The following is a 26,275-nucleotide window of genomic DNA, read 5'->3' as shown; positions in this document are numbered from 1 at the left end:
TTAAAACCTTTAGAAGACTTCTGATAGAATCTTATTTCCATTATTTACAGATTTAAACATCACTCGTTATCTCTGTTAAGAAACCGGCAGTTTTAGTGTTCTTAAAATTTCTTTCTCAATATTTAAAATCAGTCAGATGTTCAAAGTTGTAATTCAAAATACCCAAGCACAGAAGGCTACCTGTCTATGACAAATCTCAAAAGATGCTCCTGAAACATCCAGCTCCATTTCTTGATGATGTTCAGCAAGCTCACTTTGAAGGGCTTCATGTCCACCTTGAACCAGCCATCAAACACTCGGTAGTCATCAAACTCACTCATCTGAACATACAAAGCTTCATAAATGTCAATCTAGAATCAGAAAGAAAGCGACTGTAACAGTTCAATCACGAGCAACTGAGTACCTTGAACACTAAGGGTCTTCCTTGCCTGTTCTCTGAATTGTTGGAGCGTCGGTGGCTGCTCGGGGACTTCTTCGTTCACGTGAGCATCCTCAGATGACACGCTCTGGCCATACAGGAGAAAATGCTTCATGAACTCAGCTCGGTCATCAACCCAGAGGTAAGCGTATGTGTCCAGGGTGCTTCTGAATTCCAAGACTTTGTTGAGGACGTCTGCCACTCTATTCATTATCTCCTGCCTGACTTCTGCCAGGCCTAACATATTATCCATGTCATTCTAAAGGAGAGGAGAGCCAAATGTTTATTAAAAGCAACCTCACTCTTTCCATTATATGCACCACAACTTACTCCATGAAATTCTCCAAAAAGAGAGTAGTTGGTACCATCAAAAACTGTGTTGTCTTTTCCCAAGGTCTCATTCCCTAGTGTTCCCCATTACCTCATTTTATTTTTGAATCACTGAGATAGAAGGTAATACCCACTTATAAAGAAAATACCTGATAATTGTCTATTTCCAGATGCACTGCCACGCGCTTCATCTGGGCGGACATTCTAAAACTGCTGCAGAGCATCCCCCCCACCAGATCATAGAAGCCATCCCCGGCCTCTCTTTCTAACGAAGGTTTAAACAGAATCTCAGGGGGCATGAGGAACATCTGCACTTGAAAAAATGGCACAGGTTTCAATTGTTTCTCCATATTCATCAGAAAGAAATCTAAGTCGTGCATGATCGCTTGAAAGAAGCCTTCCACCACGATGTCATCAATGAATTCTACATAAATCTTCCAGGTGTCCAGGGAAGGACTGGCTTTGAAGAGCTTCCTGTTTTCCTGCAAGCACGAATAGTAACAGAGGAGTATAAACAATAGTGAGCACAAAAGTGAAAGCTTTCCATTTAAATATTTTGTTAAAAAACAGACTGCATTTTTTGTGCACAAGTTAAGAACATTTAAATGTGAGGCTGCAGAACCTTAAGCTAAACAGTAAAGATCTAAGCAGGATGTTGTAACATTTATATCATTTATAAGTGTACTCAAAAGTCATTTTTAAAGGAAAAATAATTATGAAAACTGCCATCTTCAAATACAAACAAGAAATAGTTGAGTTCCTAACACGTTCTGTATGTACTGGACATAGGCTCCAGTTCTTGCCCTGACCCTGACTCCATGTGGCCTAGGACATGGTCGTCCAGGGCCGAATGTGTAAATGAGGTTCCCCAGACTGGCCCTTCAGAGAACAGTGTTCTGGAACAACCCCAGGTCACTAAGTCAGCAAAGTGCTCTGTACTGCAGTCCTTTCTTGGAGAGTCACTGTGCTCCTATTAAAAGTTGACTTACGTTGGTTTAACCGAAACACAAAGAATACTTTGTGCAAAGCACCTATAAGCCGCCTGTGGAATAATAACCCGACTTGGAGGAAACCAGCTTGGTGAAGTCAAAGCTTCCTTTGTGCTTCTGCAATATTAAGTTCTTCTACCTCAACATGCCCCAGTAGGTCAGTAGGGTATGACAGGGTCAGTCAGATACGGGTTAAGACCGCTAGAGATTGGGCACACAGTGAGGCAGGCCTCGGGACACAGATTTGAAAGGTCAGGTGGGCAGCAAGGCTAATTCCAGAGAACACCTTTCTGAGCAGCAAAGGTTACAATCATTACAGCCCAGAGAGCGGATGCTCAAGGCAGAAACTAGAGCACAGACAAAAGGAGACACTGGATGAGAGGTGGTTATAAGGCGGACTCTACTTTTTTTTATCTTTTGCTCCTGTGGATATATGATCCAGGATTCAAAGGTGTGGGTCACATGCAAGAAGCAGAACGACAGAGGTGATAAAACTGGGCCAAGATGAGAAAGTTCTTTGAGGGATTTCTTGCCCTCCAACAAATTTAAGGCCGCCCCCTCCGAGGAAGGCTGTCTTGCCCGCCCAGGCGGGACCACTCATATCTGTGTATTATCTGTAGTGTACGTGGCCCATAGCCCTGGAGCGGCGCCGGGGACATCCTGCGTGGTTGTGCGCAGCAGTCGTGGCTCCTTTGTGTGCGCTCGAAAGGAGAAGCAGAGATCTTAAAGCTGGAAAAAAAATCCTTGAAGACCATCTTGTTTCGTCTCTTCATTTTAAAGATACAAAAACAAAGACCCAAAACACACCAAGTGTCACACTGATAGGAAGTTAGCAACTAAGCTAGGACTAAAAACAGGACCTCTAGACTCCCCAGAGTAGGTCTCTTCCAAACACATCACAGTACTATACTGTGATTCCCTCATTTTTTTAATACTTTTTTATCCCACGATACCCAGAGTATACACTGCAATTGCATGCACAAGAAGAGAAAGAGGGAACAACAGATTTGGGAACTCAATATGGCTCAGGCTCCTTCCAGCCCCAGTCTTCCAAGGCCCACCTAACCCCTTCATCTTAGACTCCGACTGCAAACTACCCACTGGGACCCCGCAGCCACACAGAGTACGGCACAGAAAGGCAGAAACGACGCACCCTCCACCGTTCCACAGCTTTCCCCCAAATGACACTCTTCAGACGAAGTCTGAGAACCAGACCTAAAGTCATATGCTGATACCAGCGGGGGGAAACACTTAAAAGATACAACTTACAGAAACAATCATTTGCTCCCTATTTTCAAGTTGGCTTCTCTCAAGTTGGCACCTCTTCTCTGTTCTTATACTAAGAACAATATCTTAGTTTTTGACTTAAGAAAAAATAGACTTCATTAGAAAAATTCCCACCTTACTCTCCAAGAGGAACACCACAAAACCTTGTTTTGTAACCATTTCTAGTCATGTATTAGCAACATTTTCAATGCATTTGAACCAAGGTTCATAAATCTTACTGGCCTAAACCCACCCCCCGATTAATATCTGGGGAATATATTTTTTTATTATCTAGAAAATGTAACAGAAGAAACTAATTACAACCCATCATCTGTCCTCCATGAGACAGATTCTAATACATAAACAATTGTAGCCATGTCCTATAAGCCACAAAGTCATTAATTCACAGCATCCCAGCGAACAACTAGAAATAGACAATGGCATGACTAAGATACTGCCATTAAAAATTTTTTAAAAAAGCAAATAGAAAGAAAAAAAAAAGAAGAAAACTCCAGATACATGCCTTCTTTCCCTGTCAGAACATCCCCGCCCTGAGATTCCCTCAAGGCTGTCTGGGCCTTAGGTGAAGGCTTCCGAGGGAGCACGGCCCTGCCCACACCTTGGGCAGTTTCAGCCTTCTAGCCTTCAGACTGTGAAAGATACACTTCTGATATTACAAGCCCCCCATCTGTGGGGCTGTTACCACAGCCCCTGAATGCTCGTACAGGAAGCAATCAGAGAAAGCGGGGACAAAGTCTTTGTCCGAGCAAACTGTCATCGGTAGGGAAAACCTTAGAAACTTCAGACAACCTTGGACAACAATTTGAAATCCATACTAATTTTTTCCTATTTTGCTACACTACACTCAACACAGCTGAGTCACATTTTGGTGAGCAAGTCTGTTACCCTTCATACCCTTTCTTTACTCCGCATCCTCATCCGGGACGGGACGGGACGGGACGCCAGCCTCTCCTGGCTTTCCTCCTCCTGTGTCACGTTCCTCTTCTGCACCTTTGGCTGGTTCTTCTTCTTCCTCCCTGTCTTCTAAGCGTGATGTGCCCCACAGACCTGCCCCTGTTTGCTTCTGTTCTCTAGCCAGACAGGCTCCTGGGGATCTCAGGAGCTTAAATATCAGGGCCACCAACATCTTATTAACGTGCACTTCCAGTCTGGAGCCCTTTCCCAAACTCCAGAACTCGTCAATCTGCTACAAGGCCTCCTCATCTGACAGATGCCCCACATCCGAGGACGCCTGGGGGACTCAGTTGGTTCATCGACTTCAGCTCAGGTCATGATCTCACAGTGTATGAGTTTGAGCCCGGCATCACACTGTGTGCTGACGGAGACAGAGCCCGGAGCCTGCTTCAGATTCGGTGTCTCCCTCTCTGTCTGCCCGTCCCCTGCTCACTCGCTTGCTCACATGCTCGCTCTCTCTCCCTCAAAAATAAACAGTTTTTTCCAAGGTCTAAGACTGAGATCTTTTCCTCCCACCTGTTCTCTTGCTCGCACGGCCTTTCCCATCTGACTAGGTTGAAGCTTCATCTTTCCAGCTAATGGGCACCAAACTCATAATAAACAGTCCTCAACACCTCCTTCTTTGATCTTCCACATCCAGCCTATTTTGGAATTGGATTTATTTTTACTTAATTTAAAATATATCCAGAATCTAACCACTCCTAATTGTCTCCATAGTCACCTCCCTGGTCCAGGCACTGCCGTCTAGATCACTGGTCTAGATCACTGCCACAGTAACCCACTGGGCCCTCTGCCTTCCCTGGGCTCCAGTTTCAACAGGACAGCCAGACTCTCTCCAAATGGAAGTCAGGTCCATGTTTACTCTCCTCTCCTCCAAGTCCTGCAATCAGTTCCCCCACAAATCCCAGAGTAAAAGCCAGAGTCTGTACAATGGCCAGTGAGGTCTCACCTGACATGCCCGTCCCCTCCACATACCCCAGGAGTGCCTGACTTCCGCTCACTGTCTTCTCTCCCTCACTACTCCCTTGGCTGTGTCATGGTCATCTCCCTGCTTTGTACTTAACATGCAGGGCTTTCCTCCCTGAAGCTTGTTTCCTGTGCCTAGAATACTCTTCACCCGAAGAAAGCCCGCTGCACTGACTTCCTAACTGCTCACATCTTACTTTCTTACTGCTCGACCTGACCTGTCTAAACCCACAGCCCCAGGCCAGCACTCCGGCTCTCCTGTGCTCTGCTCGAATTCTATCTTCCTTCTGCAGCTCTCCACAGATCCTAACTCCTATGCCTATGTCTGCTCTTTAGTACCTCCACGCTCACTAGGAAGGGAGCTCCAGAGAAGAAGGTGCTTTATTCTATTCACTGAAGTATCTCAAGAATCTAAAGGATAGTGGGCCCATAGGAGCTGCACCGGAAGTATTTCTTGAAGAAGTGAATGATAATGGGATACTAAACTATGTAAGCTGTTATAGGAAATTTCTGGCAGGAAAACCATCGTCGGCTGCTCATTCTCCCATTGAGAGTTAGCCTGGAGACAAGCATCTCTACGCATGAGAAAATTCAGGCCCTGTTTCTGGAAGACACAGGATTAAAAACTCTGGTTTCCAGGCTCCATTGAGGGCAAACCCCAGGTGCTGGTTCTTTGTGACGTGTGGATGGGTGTGTGTGTGTGTGCGTGCGCATGTGTGTTGTGGGTGCGGGCACACACACGTATGCTGGAGGGTGTCTCTGCCCTGCCCAAAGGAGGATGTCATGGTCTGAGCACTGTGTCTATCTATAGAGATTCCATGTAACAAATGCACTCAGAAGGAAATACTGAATTTGCTCTTTGGTTCCTGCTCTTCTTTCCAGTATGAAGAATAAAAAACGAACCTCCCCAGGTCCCCCTCATCAGAGCTGCCCCTCTGTGAGCACCACAGTCTTGTACTTTGCTGTCCTCCCTCTGGTTATAATAGATTAGCTGTCATGTTCCTGTCTCCAGCCAACATCCACATGTATGTACAAAACCCCAATCCTTCCAAGACTTGCCTCAGTAGTGACTTCTCCTCTCCTAGGTCATTCCAATCAACGTCAATCACCCAAAAACATCAACCAGTATTAAAACTAAAATCCTCCCGGGGCATCTGGATGGCTGAGTCAGTTAAGCATCTGACTCAATTTCAGCTCAGGTCATGATCTCACTGTCATGAGATTGAGCCCTATATCAGGCTCTGAGCTGACAGCACGGAGCCTGCCTGGGATTCTCTCTCTCTCTCTCTCTCTCTCTCTCTCTCTCTCTCTGCCCCTCCTGTGCTCACATATTCTCTCTCTCTCATAATAAATAAACTTTTAAAAATCTTAATTAAAAGTAGATATAACAATGGGGCACCTGGGTGGCTCAGTCAGTTAAGCGGCTAACTTTTACTCAGGTCATGATCTCGCAGTTGGGCAGTTCAAGCCTAGAACCTGCTTCAGATTCTGTGTCTCCCTCTCTCTCTGCCCCTCCCCGACTTGCACTCTGGCTCTCTCTCAAAAATAAACATTAAAAAAAATTTTTTTAATTAAAAAAATAAATAAATAAAATGAAACCCTCCCCATCCCTGACACGCCTCAGGCACTGTGCAGTTCTCGGTCTCCATTTCTCCCATTCTCATCAGTCACTCCAATTTGGCTTTCATTCTATCAAGTTAGCTCTGTCACAGTCAGCAATGGCTTCATATCTGACTGCCAGTCTTTGCCCTCGTTTTCAGGTCATAAATCAGGATGGGACAAAGTCAAATGCTTCCTACTTCTTGAAATCCCTTCTTGACTGGCTTTCTAGGACAGCATATCCCTTGACTTTCCTCCTACTTCACCGGCCTTCTCAGCTTCCTGGCTGGACCTTCACTTCTCTATGGCCTCAGGGATGACTTCAAGGTCACTCCTAGGGCCTCTCTTCTACATGAAATTAATCCCTACATGAACTCATCTAAGTCTGTGGCTTCCCATATGACATACATACTCCTGACTCTCGATTCTATGTCACTGGCCTGGATTTCTAACCCCAACGTCCAGACTCATCTGCAACGCCAGCCTACTGAAAACATCCCCTTGGGCATGCATCTCTAACACGGCCCAAACCAAAGCCTCTCTCTTCATGCAAAAAGGACTTTCTCACAGCCTCCCCATATCACTAAAGGGAAATTCTAATTTTCTAGTTGCTCAGACCAAACAATCTGAACTCACCCTTGACATCGCTCTCTCCTGACTCATCACAGCAAATCCTATTGGCTCTACCTTCAAAATACATGCAGCAGGACTGCTTCTGTCACTACCATTCTGACCCCAGTCATTATCACCTGAATTACTACACTAACTGCCTAATGGTCTCTCTACCTCTTCCCACCTCTTTGCTGCCCAGTCTCTGATTTATACTCAATATGCTAAGCCTTGGAATAGTCTCTGGCTGCCATTTCACCTCAGAGTAAAAACCAAACTTCTCATAATGGCCTGTCACAATCCCCTATGATGTGTCCTCAGTCCCTTCCTAGCTTTATCAGCTACTACTATTCCCCATGTCCATTCTGCTTCAGGCATGCTGGCTCTCGAACTGATCCTTGGACAGGCCTACCATGCTCCTTCCTCAAACTTCTGTACTTTGAGCTACCTACAACATCCTTCTCCTGGGCTCTACATGCCTCATTCTCTTTCCTGTCTCGTTCTCAGCAGAATCCTCATAAGGAAGTGTTTCAAACCACCTCATATGAAATACTCCCTCTGCCCATCCAAATCAGCAAGGAAAAAGTCAAACTTTTGCTATTTGCAGATGACACAATATTCTATGTCAAAAACTTCTAGAACCAGTACATGAATTTAGCAAAGTCACAGGATATAAAATCAATGTGCAGAAATCTCTCACATTTCTATATACCACTAGCAAAGCAGCAGAAAAAGAAATCAAAGAATTGATCCCATTTGCAATTGCAGCTAAAACAGTAAGATACCTAGGAATAAACCTAACTCAAGAGGTAAAAGATCTATACTCTGAAAACTATAGAAAACTTAAGAAAAAACTTGAAGAAAACACAAAGAAATGAAACACTCTGCCATGCTCATGGACGGGAAGAACAAACATTGTTAAAAATGCCTATGTTACACAGAGTAATCTACACATGCAATGAAATCCCTATCAATAAATCACCAGCGTTCTTCACAGAGCTAGAACAAACAATCCTAAAATTCGTATGGAACAACAAAAGACTCTGAATAGCCAAGGCAAAGAAGAAAAACAACACCGGAAATATCACAATCCTGGAATTCAAGCTATATTACAAAGCCGTAATCATCCAGATGGCATAGTACTGGCACAAAAACACACAGACCAATGGAACAGAACAGAGAACCCAGAAATGGACTCACAACTATATGGTAAACTAATCTTCAACAAAGCAGGGAAGAGTATTCAGTGGGAAAAAGGCAGTCTTTGACAAATGGCACTGGGAAAACTGGAGGGCTATATGCAAAAGAATGAAACTGGACCACTGTGTTACACCCCCCCCACACACACATCAGAATGGGTGAAAGACCTAAATGTGAGACAAGAAACCATCAAAATTCTAAAGAACATGAGCAGCAACCTCTGTGACCTCAGCCACAGTAACTTCTTACTAGACCTCTTTACTCACCAAAGGTAAAGGAAACAAGATAAAAAGTTTGCAAAGTGAAGTAAACAATCAACAAAACTAAAAGGTAACCTACAAAATGGGGGAAGATATTTGAAGGTGATATATGTTGAAAAGTTAGTAACCACAGTCCATAAAGAACTTATCAAACTGAGCATCCAAAAAACAAACAACCCAGTTAAGAAATTGGCGGAAGGCATGAATAGACACTTTTCCAAAGAAGACATCCAGAAGGCCAACAGACACATGAAAAGATGCTCAACAACACCACCCTTCATCAGGGAAGTGCAAATCAAAACCATGATGAGATCCCACCTCACACCTGTCAGAATGGCTGACATGAACAACACAGCAGGTGTTGGTGAGGCTGTGGGAAAGGGAAACCCTCTTGCACCGCCGGTGGGAATGCAAACTGGTGATGCCACTCTGGAAAACAGTGTGGAGATTCCTCAAAAGACTAAAAACAGAACTACCCAAGATCCAACAATTGCACTATTAGGTATTTACCCAAAGGATACAAAAATACAGATTCCAAGGGGGACATGCATTCCAATGTTCATTGCAGCATTATCAACAATAGCCAAACTATTGAGAGGGCCCCAATTTCCATCGAATGATGAATGGATAAAGAAGATTATATATATAGCCACAATGGAATATTACTTGGCAATCAAAAAGAATGAAATCTTACCCTTTGCAATGACATGGATGTAACTACAATGTACCATGCTGAGTGAAATAAATCAGAGAAAGACAAACAGCATGTGATTTCACTTATATGTGGAATTTAAGAAACAAAACAAATGAACATGTGGAAAGTGGGGGGAATAAAAAGAGAAGAGAGGGAAACAAATCACAGGAGACTCTTATGACAGAATAGACTGAGGGTTGATGGAAGGAGGTGGGTGGAAATTGGACTAGATGGGTGATGGGTATTAAAGAGAACACCTGCTGTGATGAGCACTGGATATTGAACATAAGTGATGAATCACTGAATTCTACTCCTGTAATCAATATTGTACTATATGTTGGCTAACTAGAATTTAAATAAAAAAAAATACACCTCCCCTCTCAATGATTCCCTATCCTACCTGCTCTAATTTTTTTTTAACCATTTCTCCTATGACCAATTGACCTATTCTGTATTTGCTATTTTCTCTCTTTTCCAACTAGAATATAAGACCCAAGAGACAAGGGACTTTTTGTTCAGTTGCTTTTATTTTTCTGCCTTGTTCTATTTCATTTTGTCTTCTCTTAAATGGACACCACCAGAATAGTTTTAAAAATTCAAATATTTCTTTAAAAAAACAGTGACGATTGTCACCACCCTTAGAAGGTTGAGAGGGTGTCGGGAGAGGACGCAGACAAGATGGCTGACACATACAGGCATTCCAGCAGCAAGGCTGCCTATGAAGAGCTTCCCAAAGAGCATGCAGCTATGACAAACCCAAGGATTCCATCTCTAGCCTTGGTGTTTCATAGAAGTTATCTCACATTCTAATAGTCAAGAAAGGAAAATTCCTCCATTTTAACTGCTTCCCAAAACCACACATAAAGCTCTCAGTCCTAATGAAACAATCCTACAGTACAAGGTTGTACATGTCTGTCCCTTTCTCAACACTGAAAAGCTCTTCAATCTATTTCAAAACCTTAAAAGCAATTACCTCCACCAAGTTATGTATCTTGCAGCCATCTTCCTGAATTAGCTTGTACTTTTTAGAAAACAAATCACTCTTGTCCTCCAGAGCAAAGGCAGCCTCCCTTCTGGGCTCCCTCCGGGGAAGAAGCGTACACTCCGCCCACGCCTTCATGGTCTGCTGGATCGCTTTAACATTGCTCTGCGCGCGCTCAACTCTGCGCGCCAGCTCCAACGTGGCCGTGTTCACCCTCTCGATGTAGCCCCAGCAGTCATGACGCCACGTCAGCGACGTCGTCGCCGCCCGCAGCTGCTCTTCCACGGCCTTCAGCTCCTCTTCAACCAGAGGGTATTCCACTTCCAGAAGGGTCTGCTTCAGCTTATTATACCCTTGCACAAGAAGTTCAAGATTTCCAATGTACTGAGCAAAGAAAATCCCCAAACAAAAAGTGCCAAATATGTTAAAGCTGTGTATCTTAAAGGCATAAAAATACTACAGGTCTACCTGTTAATCGTCATAAATCAAGATACTTGTATTCAGGGGCGCCTAAGCAGCTCAGGCGGTTGAGCATCTGACTCTTGATCTGAGCTCGGGTCATGATCCCAGGGTCATGGGATCAAGCTCTGCACTGGGCTCCATGCTGAAAGTGAGGTCTAAGATTCTCCCTCTTTCCGGAACCCTCCACCTCTCTCCCCAACTCATGCACATTCTTCCTCTCTCTCTCAAAAAAAAAAAAAAAAAAAATTCAAGCAAAAAAATTTTTCTGTTAAAAAATTGCCTCAATAACACTGACCTTTAAAAGAGTGTTTCTTTTTTTGAAGACGGCTAGAGCTGAATCTGGTATATTGGATTTCTTCAACATCAAAAGGTATTTCACTTCTCTCAATACAGCCACTAGCTATTAAAAGAAAATCAAGGAATGTTATGTATTTTAATAATAGCATTCTCTTTTAACACACGTTAAATTCCAAATACTTATAATTGCAACCAGGGATGCCTGGGTGGCTCAGTCGGTTAAGCGTCTGACTTCAGCTCAGGTCATGATCTCACGGTTTGTGGGGTCAAGCCCCATCGGGCTCTGTGCTGACAGCTCAGAGCCTGGAGCCTGCTTCAGATTCTGTGTCTCCCTCTCTCTCTCTGACCCTTCCCTGCTCATGCTCTCTCTCTCTCTCAAAAAAAAAAAATAAATAAATAAAAAATAAAAAATGAAATTGCATCCAATGATTACAATATTCTCCAGTTGTCAAGGTACAGAAGCTGCTGTTTCACATGCTTTTTAAGTAACAATCATACATTTCTATGCTGTGGAAGTATAAGTAATAAAGGGATGTATTGCTGGCTAGGGCCCACAGTGAAAGAAGACAGCAACATGTGCACACGGACTTGTGTGTGAAATTCAAGTCCATAAATGGACCTCAATCTTTTCCCAGCACCCTTGTTACAATGTTTGTTTTGAAAACATAAATTTGTTCCAATGTGACTGATACACAAGCAATGTGATCATACCACCCATTTTGTCTGTGCTTATCTGCAATTTCATTAGCAAGAAACAGTAGGTAAATGCTAAAAACTGCACCCAGCTCAACCGAAGGCTTACATATAGGCGTGGGGCACCAGGCGGCTCAGTTGGTTGAGCGTCTGACTATCTCAGCTTGGGTTATGATCCTAGGATCGTGGGAGTGAGCCCCACATTGCGCTCCCCAGTGGCGAGGAGCCTGCTTGGGATTCTCTCTCTCCCTCTGCCTCCTCCCCTACTCATACTCGGATGGCTCAGTCAGTTGAACATCCAGCTTTGCTTCAGGTCAAGACCTCATGACTAGGCTCATGAGTTCAAGCCCTGCATCGGGCTCTTAACTGACAGCTCATAGCCTGAGGTCCACTTCAGATTCTGTGTGTCCCTCTCTCTCTGCTCCTCCCCCTATTCACACTCTGTCTCATTCTCTCACAACAATAAACATTTTTTAAAAACTTTAATTAAAAAATCATTTAGAAATACACAGAATGCTCATATGTAAACAGCCATCAAGAACTTCAGTTCCCTCATGCCCACTCACCTGCAAGGGGGTGGGGGGCAGGGTACACCTTTCTGCCTGGTATCAGGTTACTCTCTTTCCATCCCTTCACAGTAACACACAAACTACAACCTTTTCAAAATCCACTTCCGTGAGCAAACTTCAGGTCTTTGTCTTGGGAAAGCCATATTTACTGTAATATCTACATATTATTTATTTAGCCATTTAAAATGTATAAAATAATGCTGTTATTCCTACATTCCTTTTTAATTTTTATTTAAATTCCAGTTAGTTAACATACAGTAGAATATCAGTTTTAGGTGTACAATATAGTGATTCAACACTTGCATACAGCACTCAGTGCTCACCCATCCCCTACCCACTTTCCTGTGTTAACCCTCAGCTCCTTCTGTTCTCTCTAGTTAAGAGTCTGTTTCTTGGTTTGCCTTTTTCTTTTTCCCTTTGTTTTAAATTTTCATCCAAGTTGGTTAACATATAATGTAATAATGATTTCCAGAATAGAACTTAGTGATTCATCCCTCATATATATAACACCCTGTGCTCATCCCAACAGTGTCCTCCTCAATGGCCCTTCCTCATTTAGTCCCTCCCCCCTACAACACCCCTACAGCGGCCCTCAGCTTGTTCTATTTAAGAATCTCTTATGGTTTGTCACTGTTATTATCTTATTTTTGCTTCCTTTCCCTTATGTTCATCTGTTTTGTATTTTAAATTCCACATATGAGTATAGTCATAGGATATTTGTGTTTCTCTGACTTATTTCACTTTGCATAATATACTCGTTTCATCCACGTGTGGCAAATGGAAAGATTTCATTCTTTTTAATTGCTGAGAAATATTCCATTGTGTGTGTGTGTATATATATATGCATATATATGTATATATACACATATGTATACAAGTATGTGTATATGCATATAAACACATGTACATGTGTATATTCATATATACATGCATGTATATACATATGTATATGTGTGCACATGTATAGATACATATGTATATGTGTGTGTATATACATACATATATATACACTTATATACACACACATGGAATATTTCTCAGAAATCAAAAAGAATGAAATCTTGCCATTTGCAAAAACATGGATGGAACTTTATCAACTCATCAGTCAAAGGACATTTGGGCTCTTTCCAGACTTTGGCTATTGTGAATAGCACTGCTAAATATTGGGGTGCATGTGCCCCTTTGAAACATCACTGCTGTATCCCTTAGATATATACCTAGTAGTGGAATTTCTGGGTCACAGAATAGTTCTATTTTTAATTTCTTGAGGAACTTCCATACTGTTTTCCAGAGAGACTGTACCAGTTTGCATTCCCACCAGCAGTACAAAAGGGCTCCTTTTCCTCCTCATCCTCAACATCTGTTGCCCAAGTTAATTTTAGCCATTCTGACAGGTGGTATCTCATCGTGGTTTTGATTTGTGTTTCCCTGATGATTAGTGATGTTGAACATCTTTTCATGTGTCCGTTAGACGGCTGGATATTTTCTCTGGACAAGTGTCTGTCTTCTACCAATTTTTTCACTGGATTATTTTTGGGTGTTGAATTTGAGAAGTTCTTTATATATTTTGGATACTCACCCCTTTTCGGAGAGGGTATTTGAAGACATCTTCTACCATTCCATCAGCTGCCTTTTAGTTATGCTGATTGTTTCTTATAGTGCAAAAGCTTTTTACCTTGATGAGGTCACAATACTTCATTTTTGCTTGTTTCCCTTGCCCCCAGACACGTGTCTAGTAAGAAGTTGCTGCAGCTGAGGTCACAGAGGTTGTTGCCTGTTTTCTCTTCTAGGATTTTGATGGCTTCCTGCCTAACATATAGGTCTTTCATCCATTTTGAGTTTATTTTTGTGTGTGGTGTAAGAAAGTGATCCAGGTTCATTCTTCAGCATGTTGCTGTCCAGTTTTCCCAACACCATTTCCTAAAGAGATGGTCTTTATTCCATTGGAAATTCTTTCCTGCTTTCTCAAAGATGAGTTAGCCATACATTTGTGGGTCCATTTTTTGGGTTCTCTCTTCTGTTCCATTGATCTGTGTGTTTGTTTGCCAGTCCATACTGTCTACATGATTATGGCTTTGTAATACAGCTTCAAGTTTGGAATTGTGATACCTCCAGCTTTGGTTTTCTTTTTCATGATTGGTTTGGCTATTTGGGGTCTTTTCTGGTTCCATACAAATTTTAGGACTGTTTGTTTTAGCTCTGTGAAGAATGCTGGTATTATTTTGATAGGGATTGCATGGAATAGGTAGATTGCTTTGGGTAGTACTGACATTTTAACAATATTTGTTCTTCCCATCCATGAGCATGGAATTTTTTTTTGAAATCTTCAAATTCTTTCATAAGCTTTCTATAGTTTTCACTGTACAGATCTTTCCCCTCTTTGATTAGGTTTATTCCTAGGTATTTTATGCTTTTTGGTGCAATTATAAATGTGGTCGATTCCCTGATTTCTCTTTCTGCTGCTTTATTATTGGTGTATAAAAGGCAACCAATTTCTGTACCCTGATTTTTTTATCCTATGACTGCTGAATTCATAGATCGGTTCTAGCAGTTTTTTGGTAGAGTTTTTGAGTTTTCCACATAGAGTATCACATCATCTGTGAAGAGTGAAAGTTTGACTTCCTCCTGGCTTATTTGGATGCCTTTTTTTCTTTGTATTGTCTGACTGCTGAGAGTAGGACTTCAAACACGAGGTTGATTTATGGCAGTGAGAGCGGACATCCTTGTGTTCCTGACCTGAGGGGGAAAGCTCTCAGTTTCTCCACACTGAGAATGATATTAGCAGTGGGTATTTAATATATGGCTTTTATGATCTTGAGATACTACATTCCTATTTTTTAAAGTATTGCTTATAGTTCTTTTATTTTGAGAGAGCAAACCAGGGAGGGGCAGGGAAGAGCGGGAGAAAGAACCTCAAGAAAGCTCCACTGCATGCCCAGAGCCCTACATGGGGCTCGATCATGACCATGATGATGAGGATATCATCAGTCAGCCACTTAGCCAACCAAGCCACCCAGTCACCTCTTATTACAACTCTTCAAGTATGACAGCACTAACCTCATTTTCCCCACAAGCCTGGTACTTTTTACTGTGCAATCTTTTCCTAGTGCAGTGATTTTGAGGAATGAATATGTCATGTAGTAGAAATGACTGTTCCTCTAAATCACAGGTTCTGTGCAAAAGACTTGACAACACATTTTTAAGGTAAATCAGTTGACTCTCCGAGGTTGTCACATCCGGGGGTTAACTATTAACATACAGTCTGCGTTTTTATCATCGCTTCAGGTACAATCACAGGAATTATCCCTGGAACATCTCAGGAATTTAGTTTCTGTAGGCTGGTTTTATGAAATCAGGGATGAAAGAAATCCTCAGTTCTCGAGGTCATGTATTTATAAGTATGTGCTAAGGTTTGTAAACATAATTCAGTGATGCTATTCTTTATACTATTTTAGGGCCACAGATCAGAATTGGGTGCAGATCATGACTATCAAATCCAGTGAGGTTCATTTCCTATCTAGGCCTACAATCAAACTGAAATGAAAGAGCAATCACTAAAAAACAGTATATAATGTTCACTATCTAAAAAATTAGTCAATTTTTGACTTATTTTTTTTTGTAATAGCAACTTACAAAAAGATATTTTTATGTTTGCCCTTTCCTGTAAAGCATCTTCTTTTAAGTAAACAGAAAAGTTTAGGAGAGCCTGGGTAGCTCATTGGGTAAGTGGCCAAATCCTGATTTTGGCTCAGGTCACTATCATATGGTGTGTAGGATCAGGCCCTGCACGAAGCTCACGCTGACAGCATAAAGTCTGCTTAGGACACTCTCTCCCTCACCTGCTGCCCGTCCCCCACTCATTCTGGGTCTCTTTCTCTCAAAATAAACACACATTAAGAAAAAACTTTTTTGTGGTCTCCTGCCAAATTCTCCAAGTGGGAAATAGGTTAAAATACATACATGCCTACATACATATCATTTATCAAATATATGCACATAGAGTACATTATATATAAACATATACACATATGTAATTGCTCTTAAACGTCCTGCACTTTCATTATTATATTATTATCAATTACATAACAGGTAATAAACTTTTGAGAAAATAAACTTACTCAGAGAATTTATGAAATTTCTCTTTGTTATGTGGTGTACCCTAAGATAAAAAAAGATCTCTTCAATAAAGGTAATTTTCATCCAGGATACTATTTAGCCATTCATATTATTTGGGGGTATTTATATGTTGTTTTGTGTTTTTTAACACTACTTTTAAAAATTACTAACTTAACATATTAGAGTTTATTGTCCCCCTGAAAGATATTATGACAAATCATTTACCATTATTCACCCAAAGCATTAAAAAATGTCTCTCATTCCATACATTTTGCAGACTCCCCAAATCTTAACTTACATGATAAAATTTTAATGAACTAAAAACAAAATTCAAGCCAGAAAACTCTGATAAAAGACTAATGATTACATTCAATTGAGCTAACACTTATCAGGTCTTACGACACGTCAGACACTATGCTGGAAACACAGAACGCAAAGATAAAATAAAATGGACCTCAACTCATTATTAAGTGAAGGTGGAAGTGGTCATTACAAGGCAAAATAAACAGTAGTTAATACAGCATTTGGGAAACAAATCTCTAAAACAACCTATTAATTGTTTTCAGGGGGACCTGTGTGGCTCAGTTAGTTCAGCATCCAACTTCGATTCAGGTCATGATCTCACAGTTTATGGGTTTGAGCCTCCCATTGGGCTGGCTGCTGTGAGTACAGAACCCAGTTTGGACCCTCTCTCCCCCTTTCTGCCTGCCCCTCTATCACTGGTGCTCTCTCTCTCTTCTCTTAAAAATAAATATTTCTTTTAAAGTTTCTGGTTATATTCCTCGTAGCACTGACATTCTCCCAAAATTAAATATCAGAAGTATCAGGGATTTACTTGTAATAAAAACTGCATCTATAAAACAAGTTACAAACATCAAACCCCTACCTTTGGGTCAAAGTTGACACTGAGAAGACCATTTATGGCACTGAATTTAACCAAGGGTTGATTCAAATTGAATTCACAGATTTCATCAACATTACTTTTCCATTCATCATAGACAGAATTTTCAAATTGGTCTAGCAAAGTTGTCATTTCAGTATACTTCTGATAAACTAGGGCATCATCAGGACCTTCCAAGAATCTGTAGGAACAGGATTTTTCTACTTTTCTATATATTAGATTTCAGCTTGACTACTTTACAATGAAATATACAATAAAAAAATATGATAAAATGCACTACAAAAAACAGGAATAGAAACAATAAAGGCCAAATAATGGTTATGATTATCTTTGCCTTAAAAAGACAGTTATGAAATTAATGGAACTCCAAAGAGGTAACTCAAAGTCAACATCAGAAAGTTACCAATTCCTACAAAGAGGAAGGTACAGAAAATTTGCAAAATAAAAGAAGTGCTAGTTACTGAAGAAAACTAACAAAAAGCTACCAACAGATTGTTGTGAAAAGGAAAAGTGAAAAGAAATTATGTATAGACCTAAAGAGATCAAGTTTTAAGAGTCCCACTGAATGTATTTTAAAAGCATGGGGATGAATCCTTCTCAGTGAACTGAGGCAATGAAGAGTTAAACAGGGCAATGACTCTTTAAGTGCTAAAATGAACAGCTAGCTCTCTGAACTCCGTAAAATTTGCCTGTTCCATTAGGATGGTTTTACCATGAAATAAGCCTAATAACTTACAAATACCGGAGAGATGCAAAATTGGACCAAAATGTTTGAAGTCGTTCAAGGACCTCTTTAGCCCACTTGATGTTGCCGGCGGTAAAAGGCATATTCCTGTGGAGAACTACATTTCCATGTTCAATCTGCAAAGTGATATTTTGGTGAAGAGGAAGAAAGGAAATATTTAATCACAGTGCATTCCAGCCTTGTAAGCAATTGTTCATTTTGGTAGTTTTACAGCACAAATACATAAAATCTATGTGTTAAGAACTTGATTAGTAGAGTTATGGTCCTAAGCCAAGTTCATCTGCATAAGGAAACAAATTAAATAAAGGCATAAAAGCTTTAGTGCCTGTATCTAATCTTTAGGTACCATTAAGTCAAGTCCCAACTGATGGCCATTACCCACAAAAATGATGCTTCGGATGTGCTCAACTTCGCCTCTACTTACCTGCTTCACATGTTCATTATACAGCCGCTTACACATACCCAACTCCGTGTCAAACATGTGCACCAGTGTGCTATAATGTGGGCTGAAGATTTCCATGACAACCGGTTTCTCTAGAAAATTCCCAAATACGGTCAAAAGCTGTGAAAAATCAAAGTTAAAAGGTTACAAACTGTGGGTTTTTAATACAAATACTCCGTTATTTCTCCCATAAAGCCTCCTATATGACTAGAGATAAAGCAAATATCTAGAACCCTCTAAGAATCCGGAGGTACCTCCAAACTGAAAACATTTTCCCAATAAAGCCAACACTAAAAGTGAGGTCATTTCCCTGCCTCAGCAGAAAATGAGAGGAGTCAGAAATTAACTGCTGTTTGGCAGCAATCCCTCCTCACAGGCAACGCTCCTTCCACCTGCTGGGCACCAGGAAAGGTTTTGAGACTTTTCAGATATAAAAACAGAAGCAAAATGAATTTCCTCTTTATTTGTTCTCTCCTCCTACAATATGCTCTTTTGATATAAGAATATCTGTATCAAGGACCTCCAGGTCACACCTTTAATAATTACAGCGGGGGCGTCTGGGTGGCTCAGTTGGTTTTGCGTCCAACTCTTGATTTCAGCTCAGATCATGCTCTCATGGTTTGGTGAGTTCGAGTCCCTCAGCAGGCTCTGAGCTGGCAGGGTTGAGCCTGCTTGGGATTCTCTGTTTCCACCCTGCTCCCCGCTCCCCCCCGCCAAGCTGTCTCTGTTTCTGTCAAAATAAATAAATACAAATAATTATAAGAGTAATTATGCCGAATGTGGCCTGTCCTGTGCATGGCAGCCATGTTTCCTGCCACACCACTCAGCTACCCCCAACACTGTGGCGGGGGGGGCAGCAGCGGTGACCTGCTCCAAGGTCAACTAGCCCACAAGCAGACAAATATTCCTTTGACATGAATGCCCTACCTCAAACTAATGCCTTGAATTCACCACATTCTCTCCTCATCTGGAAAAGAATCGAGGCATAGCAGCCTGAACTGAACATAAACTATTAGCAAGCGGTGGAAACCAATGAATAGGGAGACAGAAGAAAAAGACATGGACGAGAACAGCATCACATCACCAGCAAGCAGGACAGTCCTTCAACTCTCCTCGCTCAGTCCACGCTCCCCACCCAAATCCAAACCAACTTTCACCGCCAGTTTCCACAAAGCTCAGCTACCTGGGGAGCCTAACCTTGGATCTCCATTAGCCTCCTGCCTGATTTTCTGCCCCATGAGGATCCTTCTGTGTGCCAGAGTCAGACAGCTTTCCTTGCAAGCAAAATGATATCATTAAAATGCATACTTTCATATAAGCAGTGTTTAAGTAATGCTTGCAAGGTGCTAGGTACTCTATTTAAGGGCCTTAAAATGCTGTTATCATGTGTTTCAGATAAGAAAACTGAGCTGTGGAGAAGGAGTCATTTCCCCAAATTCACTCAGCTAGTGGCAGGGCTGCCATTTGACATTGGGCAGTCTGCCGCCAGGGCCTGGGCTTCCCTGTGTGGGCCCTCAACAACCAAGGGGCCACTTAAAATTATTGTGTCACTTGCTCACTCTGCGTGGGCTTCATCAAATGTTAGTTATGAGGCCTGTTATACAGATATTTCTTTAAAAGAAGATACCTCCTCAGAGTCAGTAAGTATCATCAAGATGGCAGAAACCAGTATACCAATGTATATGCCTTCCCAGTAACATGGCCAAAAATAAAGTTTTGTTACTCCTCTTAGGGAAGTAATAGGTGTTCCTCAAAATTTGTTTTCTTTAAACAACTGCTGGCGAGGATGTGGGAAGAAAAAAAAAAAGTAATGCTCAAGCATGGTTGGTGGGAACACAAACTGGTGTATCCACTGGGGAAAACAGTATGGAGGTTCCCCACAAAATAAAAAATAGAATTACTGTATGATCCAATAATTGCACTACTGGGTATTTACCCAAATACTAAAACACTAATTTGAAAAGATGCACGCACTTTTCTGTTTACTGTAGTATTATTTACAAAAGCAAAATATGGAACAGCCCAACTGTCCATCAATAAATGAATGGATACAGATGTGGTATATATACAATAGAACATTAGCCTTTAAAAAGAATGAAATCCTGCCACATGCAACAGCATAGATGGATCTAGAGGGTATAGTGCTAAGTAAAATAAATCACTTAGAGAAAGACAAATACCCTATGATTTCATATATGTGGACTTGAACAAAAACAAAAAAGACAAAAAAAAGACTCTTGTAAAAGAGAACTGGTGGATAGCAGAGGGGATATAGGGTACAGAATTGATAAAATAGATGAAGGGGACCTAGAGGGAGTCATGCTAAGTGAAATAAGTCAGGTGGCAGACAGACACCATATGTTGTCACTCCTAGGTCTAACAGGAGAAACCTAACGGGACCATGGGAAGGGGAAAGGGGGGAAGAGAGTTGGGGAGAAGGAGGAAGGCAAATCATGAGAGACTTTTGAATGCTGAGAACTGAGGGCTGATGAGGGAGGGAAGAAGGGGGGCACTTGTGGGGAAGAGCACTGGGTGTTATATGGAAACCAACTTGGTAATAAACTATTAATTAAAAAAAAGAGTACATATAGATGAACAGAGTAATGTACACAGAATTGGAGTCTTTTATTGGTTTTTTGTTGTGGTTTTTTTTTTTTTTTTTTTTTTTTTTTGAAAGAGGAGAGAGATAGAGGGTGTGAGTGAGCATGCGTAGGGGAGGGGCAGACAGAGAGGGTGAATTTCAATCAGGCTCCTGCCCAGTGCAGAGCCTGACTCAGGGCTTGATCTGACAGCCAGGAGATCATGCCCTGAGCAGAAATCAAGAGTTGGAGGCTTAACTAACTGAGTTAAATAATGTAATAGAATTGTTGAATCGCTATATTGTACACCTGAAACTAATGTAACACTGTATGTTAATTACACTGGAATTAAAGTTAAATAATGGGGGAAAAACCCTTTTCTTTAAAAACACCTTTACTGTTAACATTTTCTAAGTATTTACATAAACTACCTTCACTGCAAAGGGGGAAAAAAGTGAAAAAATTGTACAAAGCAAAATGTAGATTTAACTATCTCAGAGGTCAGTTTAGACACATTAGGCTTTTTGTTCCCCCGGTAATATCAATTCTAACTACTATAGAAACTGCTCAACGTTTTGAAACCTGCTTAGTTAGCTGCTACCTAGCAAAATGCAAATAAACTTCCTCCTTACAACCACTATTTTGTTGACCTTGGATTTTGTGTTAACATTCAGAAGCAAACACTGACTCACAGATTCAACAAAGTGTAATCCTCCAACAGCAGGGAAATGCACTCACTTCCCAACATGCTCGTTCAAACACTTAACGTACTGACCACAACTGAAATAACAGAAACTTCCCAACCGCATCTCATCCTGCCTGCCTGCTATGCTATCGAGACTTGACTCCAAGCATAGAAAAGACGCAGAGGCTACGGGGAGGTTGTAGAAGCAGGAAATAGTAGGAAGAGAAACCTTAACCATTTGGGTAGTGCACATGGTCAAATATCTAAAAATTACCCTCTGGGATGAGAACTACGATCATTTGCACCGCTTGCTTCCTGTCGTCACGGCACTGAGAGCTATTTTATAAAGAGCATAATAAACGCTTCCTTCATATCAATCTCAAAAGATTAAAAGCAGACTCCCACTTCGTCTTTCTTCTCCTAAACATCCCATTTGAGATCCGTAAGATCTCCCTAAATTTTCCTCTGCTTCTCACTTCACCACAGAACGTGCCTTCTCATAAGGCTGTTGCCACCGTTCAAGGGCCGATATTTTTTCCTGGGTTTGCCGCTTCCCACAATGTTTTTTTCTGTTGGCACTTGAACCATTAGACACTTCCCAATTTTACCACTTTCAGTTTTACCGTCTGAGGAGTCCTCGAGATACTTTAACTCGGGCACTTCTATCTACCTTCATGCAGACACACTACCTCTCAGAGAAACATCTGTTAGCATTTGGCTTTGTGTTGTTTTTTATTGAGTGTCAACACTGTAGGCTTTGAACTACAGTTTCACATTAGAGGAGACCGGTGTTTGGGTCCAGGGCCCTTCCTGGTCATGTCTTGGCCAAGAGCGGGCATGAATTATGGTCTTCGGAGAACCATCAGCAAATATTTATTCCCTAGGACCCAACAGCAAACAGTCAGAGCCCATCATCCGGTCCCTGTGACAGAAATCATTTTTTCCTCATTATGCAACCCTGTAATTTTTGTCCTCTGCCACTTCTCTCCCTGCAGTCTACCCTCAGCAGCGTAGCATTCTGTTACTCTGACGACCAGACAGTCCACCCAACCTCAAGCAGTGATTAAGTGTTGGCTTCATAAGACACAAAGGAAGGGATCTAAGTGTAACAACAAATGTAAGATGAGGTCCCACCCCCGCAGAGTTACTAGACAGGAGCTCAGGCGAGACGTTTCCATCGACAAGACAAATGTGTGGAAAGTTGAAGAAAAAAATGTGTGACAAAAAGACAAAGTTGTCCAGAAAAAAATAAATGGCAGGCACTAGAATAGAATCCATACCAACTGGCATGCTACGAGGAGATGAGAGACCTGAATGAGAAAAGGTAGGTGGGGCACCCGGGTGACTCAGTCGGTTAAGCATCCAACTTTGGATCTCACAGTTCCGGAGTCTGAGCACTGCAGTGGGCTCACTGCTGACGGGCCAGAACCCACTTTAGATCCTCGGTTTCTGTCTCTCTCTCTCTCTGCCTTTCCCCAGTCACACTCTCTTTCCTTCTCAAAAATAACCATAATTCTAAAGATGTTTATGTATTTACTTTAGAGAGAGAAAGAGGAAATGCACACACGAGTGGGGGGGAAAGAGAGAGAGGAAGATACAGAATCCAAAGCAGACTCCAGACTCCAAGATGTCAGTGTAGAGCCCTAGGTGGGGCTGGAACGCACAAACTGTGAGATCATGACTGAGCTGAAGTCAGACACTTAACTGACTGAGCCACCCAGGAGCCCCAACATTTTTTTAAAAAGGTTTTTAGGGTTTTTTTTTTAATGTTTTATTTATTTTTGATACAGAGAGAGACAGAGCATGAGAGGGGGAGGGGCAGAGAGAGAAGGAGACACAGAACCGGAAGCAGGCTCCAGGCTCTGGGCTAGCTGTCAGCACAGAGCCTGATGTGGGGCTTGAACCCACGATCGTGAGATCTGACCTGAGCCGAAGTTGGAGGCTTAACCGACTGAGCCACCCAGGCGCCCCTAAAAAGGTTTTAATAACAAAAACAAAAACAACAGGTAGGAGCCTCTGTAAAGAAAACCATCTACATTCTTTCCTCCAGTTGTTTATAAAAGCATGAAAAACAGGAGCTCTAGTAAGAGAGAGTATGAGACACTACTACAGAACAGTGAATTCTGCTATAAAAGAACATATTTATAGTGGATTGCTACACGAAAAAGGCTACCAAGGAGGGCCAGCCTATGATGTCACTTTTGTCAACGAGATACATACATGCATATCTAGCCAAATAACAAGTAGTAGCAATATTAAATAGTAATTTCTGAGAGATATGGTCATAGGCTGCTTAATTCTACAATAATAGGCTATATATTTTGGCCAACAGCATCTCCATTTCATCTCCCAGCTCTTACAAAATGAACCACCAATTGATCCTTGTCAATTCTCCATGTAAAAATGCTTTCCCAGGGCAAGACAAGTCCACCTTCACCACCAACTGACGAGTCATCTGAACTTGAAGGTCCAAGTCGGACTGTATCTTCCATGAAGTCTGTGTCCGTTCTCTTGTTTCGCAGTGCCATTTTCAGTGAATTTTGTCCAAGATTCCCTAGGTGTGTTTCTCCTGAAACAGAAGCCTCAGTTCCTCTTGTGGGATGTCCTCTGACTTTACGTGACACTTCCAGTTCTTTTCTTTGACAAGCAAGTTTCATATACTGTCCCTCTTCCTCATCTCGTAAGCTGTCCTTTTGGGAAGTCTGCAAAGATGCCTTTCATTTACACAACTCAGAATACCTATATACTACGCCGCATTTCTTCAGTTCTCTGCCCAACGTTTTTTCATGTCTTAACATCTGAAAGTGGACTATGTTATATAATCGACGAAACCATAATTTTTTGGCACCACTTTCCTTTCTTTGTACACAAAACAACGGCGTGTCTGATAACATATGGTGTCTTGTACCTGATGAGATATAGTACGCAAACTGCTATTCATTTCAGAGTAAGGAAGTGGCCAGGTAAACCTAACGTAAGTCAACAACGGGAAAGAAAAAATCTTAGATTAAGAGTTATTTCCCACTTTTCACAGTGGCTCAATTTTGAATGAGGATTTCACAGCCCTTGCCGACCTCACTCAAAGGTAACGAGAGCTAAAACAATAAACCTGAGAAAAGATTGATTCCCCAAACTCCTAACACTGACCATGTCCAGAGTGCACATCATTCTTTCGAGCATTATGTAAAATTCAATTCGGGGAGGTGAATGCAAACAGCAGGTGACTGCTTAATAGTTTACCTGGATCTGAAAGGAATGTACTCACTCTTTTCATCTAACAGTCTAAATTATTCACTAGGAGAATATTTTTTTAATGATAGCTTCTTCAGAACTAACCTTAAATGCAGCTTCTAACCCGTTGCAGTTAAAGAAAGCTTCACAAAGAATTGTCCCAAGCCTTCTGTCAAAATCCAAAGTTTTGGACTTAAAGGTAACATAATCACTTTCAAATTCCTGTAAAATTCAAAGGGAAATAGTTTATGGGAAAGTTTCCAACAGTGAAAATAGCGATCCCCCGAGCATGACATACCTCCCTCCCTCCCTTCCCTGCACCATCTTTCCTCCCTCCCCATGCCCCCCCCTTCTCCCATCTCTCTGAATGTTTCACAGCAGGAGTCCCGGGAGAATCAAGGAAGAGCTATATCTGACTGTCCAAAACAGGAGACTTACAGGAAACTGAGCAGTGAGCACTGCCAGCCCGTGTTTTCACTGGCCTTTCAACCGGCTCAGACCCCGACACCAGCGGTTGGACCCACCAATCTGTCCTCCTCCCAACGCTTTTTTTTTTTAATAAGCGACAAAGCAAAGCTTTTCAGAAAATTAAAAAAAAAAACCCATCCTCATTGTAATTTCAGTGTACCTTTAAGTTTAAAGAGGAAGGCTTTTCATTTTGTTTTTCATGAAGCAGAAAACCTACCTATTTCTTCAGGTGAGAACAAAAACCACAGGTCTGTAAGGAAGCGTCATCTGTGATACGGATCAAACACAATGCTCTTCCATTTTCCCAGTGTGTTAAAAGGCAGTTAACAACCCCCCAGTTTCCTAACAATAACCACCCACTCGCGTAATTAGGAAGAAGGAAATCGTGAAAGCAGCATTATCATCTGCACGGCAGTGCAGTTCGTGGTCTTCGCCAAAGAAGTCCCAGAAATTCACTAACACCTTAGGCTTTCCAGGCAGGCTGCCCCTAGAGCGTGTGCCGCCCATTTGACATCACAGAGTCCTCTGTTACCTCCATAAACGAAGCTCATGTATTAATAACCACAGTAAGAATGACAGCTAACATTTATTCAGTCTTCTGTTCTGAAGGCTTTACAACATTAACTCAACTTGCACAAATGCCACATGGTGTAGGTAATATTGTTTCTGTTTTATAGGGGACAAAACAGGGGCGCCTGGGTGGCTCAGTCAGTTAAGCGTCCAGCTTCGGCTCAGGTCATGATCTCACGGTTCATAGGTTGGAGCCCCGCATCAGGCTCTGTGCTAACTGCTAGCTCAG

At 41.7% G+C, this 26,275-nt stretch overlaps 1 protein-coding gene across 1 annotated transcript in view; it reads right to left on the bottom strand.

Moving 5' to 3' along the window:
• Positions 1 to 26,275, bottom strand: part of DNAH11 (dynein axonemal heavy chain 11) — a 335,444-nt gene that overhangs the window by 265,639 nt on the left and 43,530 nt on the right. The window contains 9 exon segments of the mRNA XM_029929863.1: positions 181 to 350; positions 429 to 677; positions 898 to 1,230; positions 10,280 to 10,672; positions 11,046 to 11,150; positions 17,312 to 17,507; positions 18,063 to 18,187; positions 18,496 to 18,633; positions 25,114 to 25,230. Coding sequence (XP_029785723.1) covers positions 181 to 350; positions 429 to 677; positions 898 to 1,230; positions 10,280 to 10,672; positions 11,046 to 11,150; positions 17,312 to 17,507; positions 18,063 to 18,187; positions 18,496 to 18,633; positions 25,114 to 25,230 — 1,826 coding nt within the window.

Source organism: Suricata suricatta, chromosome 2 (genome assembly GCF_006229205.1).
Source record: "Suricata suricatta isolate VVHF042 chromosome 2, meerkat_22Aug2017_6uvM2_HiC, whole genome shotgun sequence".
In the NCBI taxonomy this organism is placed as follows: domain Eukaryota; kingdom Metazoa; phylum Chordata; class Mammalia; order Carnivora; family Herpestidae; genus Suricata; species Suricata suricatta.
This window is presented reverse-complemented; position numbering and strand designations above follow the sequence as displayed.